Source organism: Suncus etruscus, chromosome 9, assembly GCF_024139225.1.
Source record: "Suncus etruscus isolate mSunEtr1 chromosome 9, mSunEtr1.pri.cur, whole genome shotgun sequence".
NCBI lineage: Eukaryota > Metazoa > Chordata > Mammalia > Eulipotyphla > Soricidae > Suncus > Suncus etruscus.
Window position 1 is genome coordinate 54,724,856 of NC_064856.1, and position 6,345 is coordinate 54,731,200.

General features: G+C 34.7%; 1 protein-coding gene across 1 annotated transcript; it reads right to left on the reverse strand.

Moving 5' to 3' along the window:
• Positions 1-5,113: 5,113 nt before the first annotated feature.
• Positions 5,114-6,076, reverse strand: LOC126018191 (olfactory receptor 52N2-like). Its single transcript, XM_049780337.1, has one exon. The coding sequence runs from the start codon at positions 6,074-6,076 to the stop codon at positions 5,114-5,116; it is 963 nt and encodes a 320-aa protein (XP_049636294.1).
• Between the last annotated feature and the right edge of the window lie 269 nt (positions 6,077-6,345).

Genomic DNA, 6,345 nt, shown 5'->3' on the forward strand with positions numbered 1-6,345 from the left:
GAGAAAGGATTGTCTTTTTTATTTTAGGAGGTTGGTGTATTTAGTGGGTCTGCCTTGCTTTGAAGTAGACATTTCAGTTTGTCTTTAGGTTGGTTATGAGTCTGCTACATTTGTCAACTATTGTTTATCTATAAAGCTGTGTGAGTTCCTTCAAACCTGAATGAATGAATGTCTGCCTGGGTAAAAAATTCTTGAAGAAGCATTCATTAAGTTTTTCACTATCTCCTAGCACTAGCTTCAGACTTGGAGAGTAGTTTGTGATAAATCTGATGGATTTTTTTATTATTCTAATTTCCCTTTTGATCTTGCTGCTTTTAGTATTCTACCTATAACTGTGGTTTTCATCATTGTGATAGGATTTGCTTTAGGGTGCTTTTCATTGGGTCTCTTTTAGCTGGTACTCTTCAGGCATCTAGAATATGGTTGCATGCACTTTTCTGTTGATACTTCATGAAAGTTGTCTTTTAGGATCTCTGGAATCCAATAAATATTATGTTGTTTCTATAGAATTTATCCCAGAGTTCTATTGTGAGCTGTATAATCTTTTTGAGTATTTTTTCCCATCTTTCATCATTTATTTTATGGCTTTTTCCAACCTCTTCTGTTGTATGGAGGTATTATACAGCTCATCTTTCAGCTCACTGATTCTGTCCCCAGCAAATTTTAATCTACTGGTGAGGCCCTTCAGTGAGTTTTTCATTTCACCTACTGAGTTTTTCAGTCCTGTTTCTGTTTGAAGTTTTCTCATTTCTAGTCTTATATCCTCTACAGTCTTTTTTGTGGTTTGGTGGGTTCATTTTATGGTTTCTTAGAGTTCTTTGAACATCCTTCACATTTTCTCTCTACGGTCCTTATCAGGAGGCTCTATAGGTGGTCAGTACTAGTTGGAACTTCAGAACCACAATCTTCACTCTCTAAGCATGATGGGGTTCTGCATTATTTCCTCATTGTTTCTTTTGAAGTGTGGTGTTTTGAATGTGTTGTGTTCAGGCTCATTGACTAGAAGAAATGCACAGTCAACTAGAGTGGATATTAAGGAAAAGGAGAAGTTTAAGAAATAGAGCTGAAGAGACTTACAATCATAAGCTGCAAAAAAGATAAAATTTTGTAGTCTTCTGCAACATGAAGATGAAATGTCCTTTATTCTCACTCAACTTTGTAGTATATACAGGCAAATTTAGATAAGAGACAATATCAAAGAATATCAATTCCTTGACCTTGAATTAATAAAACATGCTTATCAATATACATAGTTTTAATATGGAACTTGAAGTTATATAGTAACAGTGATGGAGCATCATAGGCACTTTGATGGTATCTAAAAATAGACTGAAATAGGCTTTTTACATCAATACCATAAACTCTAGCACTATTGTTACAGTGTTACCTAAACTATACCGAAAGAACAACAATAAAATAAAAGAGCAATGAAACTAAAAACTGGTCCTTTAAAAGAATAAGCAATATTGATAAACTCACAGAGAGAAAAATCTCTAATAAAGTGAATCAAACATAAAAGCATCAACATTATAACAGATACTGCATTGATATAAAATATTCATAACCCTACTAAAAATGACTTTTTGTAAAAAGGGATGTTTGTATTTCACCAAGTTTTGCTCAGAGCTTACTCCTTGCACTGTCTGAAAGAACCACTTCCGGTGTGATTGTTGGGCAACATGTGATTCTGTGGGTCAAACTCCTCTGTCAGTGCAAAGCAAGTGTACAATCTCTCTACTATCCTGTCAGACCCAGGTGGTATTAATATTATGTATTTATGTTAGAAATAAAAAGGGAACATATATTGGTTGATTAAAATGCACAAGCCATGAATACTGTTGCTTGGGCTATACCCCAGAAACTAAAGAATGCTGTGTGCACTGAGATCTTAGATAGGACTTAAAGGTCTTTCTTTGTTCCTTAATATATAAGCATCACACCAGTTGATTAAAGCACTGCATGCTGTAAATGACAATCCCTGTGTTTTTTTTGTTTGTTTGTTTGTTTTGGTTTTTGGGCCACACCCTGTGACGCTCAGGGGTTACTCCTGGCTATGCGCTCAGAAGTTGCTCCTGGCTTCTTGGGGGACCATATGGGACGCCAGGGGATCGAACCGCGGTCCGTCCTAGGCTAGCGCAGGCAAGGCAGGCACCTTACCTCCAGCGCCACCACCCGGCCCCCAATCCCTGTGTTTTTTTAACTGAGCTCCTTGCATCCCTGTCCCATGTCCACTAGAGATGTAACAGTTACAAATCAGGGAGTAAAAAAAAAGAGTCTAATGGGTAGTTGTGAAGGTATTTTGGTAGTGGATGACTTGCAATAAAGTTGTTCCCTTAAAACATAAAACATAAAACATTGCACTCCGTAAGCCAATGTTTTCTCAAGGCTTAATATACATTATTTAATAAAACAAAAAGCATAAAGCTATTTGCATTATTTGGAAATTTTCATAATAATATTAAATACTAAAATAAATTATTAGTATTAATATATTTATTAATCCTGGGTGAACATTTGGTGAAACAATAGCTACATTCAAATAAAAATGTTTAATTTTATTAAAACACAGTAGTGGTCCTGGAAAGATAGTACAGAGGGTTGGGAACTTGTCATGCAAGTGGGTGACCCCAGATTTGTTCCTAGAACTTGTTTTGAGTTCTTCAGGACTCTGAGCACAGAGCTAACAGTAAATCTTAGTCACAGCCAAATATAGCCCAAAACAAGAGAAACAAATGCAAAAAGACAGTAGGATGAATAAGCTGTTTATTAAATTTAAATAAAATCAACTAACTGCATTACAAAATGAGTCTAAATATAAAAATTATTTTTACATTAAAAATTTTTAAGAATAACAGAATTTCCCATAAACTTTGGTTAATTATTGAGAAGGAATATTTGACTAGATGCTTCTGGCTCCCAGCACAGATGTGCTTGATTCCAGTAAGCTCTCAAAAATAAAACACTAAAAGGATTCTAAAATCTATCCATATTGAAGAGAAGACATTAACTTGGTAGTGTTCAGCACTGCTGTTTTGTGATATGGTTAGGATGCACCATAGGGTGCTGCAAATCAAACCTGAGTAGATCTCAAGCAATGCAAGTAAGCTGCTACTTCATACCCCTAATATTTTTATTAATATTTAATACATATTTCATATATTACATTTGTATTTTACAGAAATATTTTTATAAAATTTAGGCTTTGACAGAAATACATATCTTAATAAATTTATTTATAAATAACTTTTATATAAATGTTTTATAAATGTTATACTTATTTTAATAACAAATATCACACACAAATTTAGTAATTTGTAAAATTAGTAAGCTTATCCTAATATTTGGAAACTATGTTATAAAAGTACAAGGTGTATGTTTCATAGTCATTTGATTATACATAATGTGATATTCAAGTGTTTTATTTTTAAGATATAGTGATATAACTTTAATGTTATGAATATTTTCCCTTTTATTCAATTGTTATATATTTCTTGATCTTACTCTTCTTAATTTCCACTTAAATTGTTTTCTGATTCATTTTACTTTCAATATTTATTTTTCTGATCTAATCCTTGATCCGTTAGTCCTCTAACATCAGTTCTAAATTTTCTTAATAGTGAAATAGCGAAATTTTCTAAAACCTCTTTCTTTACTGAAATGACACTCAGAAAGCTATAAATTGCTTTAGTTTTCAGTATAACAGCTTCATTATATTCTTCTAAAATCAGCTTGATTAAAAACTTTAAGAATTACTTTCTAGTGTTTGTGAACTCTAGTAAATCACTAAATATTTATGCCTACTTCATTTATATGTTCAGAAGAATTAAAATGGTAGGATCAACAGGAAATTCCAAAGGTAAAGGACAAAATTTATTTTATTTATTTATTTATTTATTTATTTATTTATTTATTTATTTGCTTTTTTGGCCACTCTCAGTGAAACTCAGGGGTTAGTTACTCTTGGCTATGTACTCAGAAATTGCTCCTGGCTTGGGGGACCATCTGAGACATCAGGGGATCCAACCTCGGTCCTTTCTATGTTAGCACATGCAAGATGGGCCACTGCTCCAGACCCTAAAAAAATATTTTAATGAAACAAAATTTGTCACATAAATATGCAATGAAAAGAATGAAAAATGAAAAAAGATGATTTGGGAATGTATAATGTGTTTTCTTATCTATGTACAGTTTGGGGCCGGAGAGATAGCATGGAGATAAGGTGTTTGCCTTTCATGCAGGACAGTGGTTCGAATCACTGCATCCCATATGGTCCCCTGAACCTGCCAGGATATATATATGTTTATATGTATATATGTATATATTTTTGTATGTATATATGTATGTATGTTTGTATGTATATATATATATGTACAGTTTGATTATGTGTCATATTATAATCTGAGATATTTTTTGTTTGTTTTTGCCAGACCTGCTATTGCTTGGGATTACTCCTGACTCTGCTCTTTTTTTTTTTTTTGTTTTGTTTTTGGGCCACACCCAGCGTTGCTCAGGGGTTACTCCTGGCTGTCTGCTCAGAAATAGCTCCTGGCAGGCACGGGGGACCATATGGGACACCGGGATTTGAACCAACCACCTTTGGTCCTGGATTGGCTGCTTGCAAGGCAAACGCCACTGTGCTATCTCTCCGGGCCCCTGGCTCTGCTCTTAAAAGCCACTTCTGGCTTGCTGGATACTATGATACTGGGGATCAAACCCAGGTTGGACATGTGCAAGGCAAATGCCCTACCCACTGGACTAACGATCTAGTCTCTGAAATATTTTTTACTGTACAAACTTTACTCATTCTGCATATTCTCTGACAGTTTCTAAATAAAAATGCTTAAAACTTAAAAGGTTTTTGAAATCTGAGAAAAAAACTATTCCATTCTGTGCATGTTATTAACTAAAACCTAGTAAATAAAATAATTTCTGTATGTTATTTTTTATCCAGAATCTCAAGTTAATACTTATATAACTGTTTAATTTAATTGTAAATATTTATATGTACTATCTTCTACCTTATAACTATTTAAATTTTCATTCTCATCATCTACACTATTTTTCTTTTCATTTATGCAAAACATATGTTTTGTATAATAGCATTATGCCTATATTATTTTGCACTCAAAATATCTTTCTCTCTAGTAAACAATTTAATCACTCCTTCACGAATCTGTTTGGTCTTCACTCCATAGACAATTGGATTCAAGGTGGGAGGCAGCAACAGATAGAGATTGGCTATAATTATGTGAACATTGTGTGGTATAGTTTTAGCCCCAAACCGGTGGGTGAAGAAGTTGAAAAAAGCAGGGACATAGGTAATAACAATTGCACATATATGTGATGTGCAGGTGCTAAAGGCTTTGTGACGAGCATCAGCAGATGCCAGGTTTACTACAGCACGAATAATCATTGTATAAGACAAGGAGATACAGAAGATATCAACCCCTCCAATTAATACGGCAACTATGAGACCATAGATAGCATTAATCTTTATGTTTCCACAAGATAATTTGGCTACAGCCATATGGTCACAGTAGGTATGGTGGATAAGGTTGCCCCTACAGAAGGGAAGACGTTTGATTAAGAACATGAATGGAATCATGAGTAACACACTCCGGATAAAGGTAGCAAGCCCTACTTTGACAATTACAGTGTTGGTGAGGATAGTAGAATAGCGTAAGGGATAGCAAATAGCCACATACCGATCCAAAGCCATTAGCATAAGCACACCAGACTCCATGGCTGTCAGCATGTGGATGAAAAACATCTGCACGAGGCAGGCATTAAAGTTAATATCTGTGAGATGGAACCAAAAGATACAAAGCATATTGGGAACAAATGTAGTACACCCACTAATATCTGTCATGGATAATAAGGCTAGAAAATAATACATGGGCCGATGTAATGCCTCAACATGAATAATGAGATAGATGAGCCCACAGTTCCCCACAATAGCTATACTGTACATGAAGCAGAATGGAAGAGAAATCCAAACATGTGCAGCTTCCAGTCCAGGGATCCCATTAAGGATAAAATATCTTGGTGACAGGTTGGAGCTGTTGGCTCTGTGCATTACAGTCAGTTGCATGTCATGCTATTTTCTTTGCCATTAAAATTATCCTACATGGAAAGAAAATAATGACATTAGTTTCAGCCAAAGACAAAAGAGTAACATGATGTTGGTCAAAACAAATACTTTTTTTGTACCGTTGACTAATTTTCATGTCATAGACCCTTTAATAATATTGCCAGTGGCCGGAGTGATAGCACAGCAGGTAGAGCATTTGTCTTCCAAATGGCAAACCTGGATTTGATCCCTGGCATCCGATATGGTTCACCAAG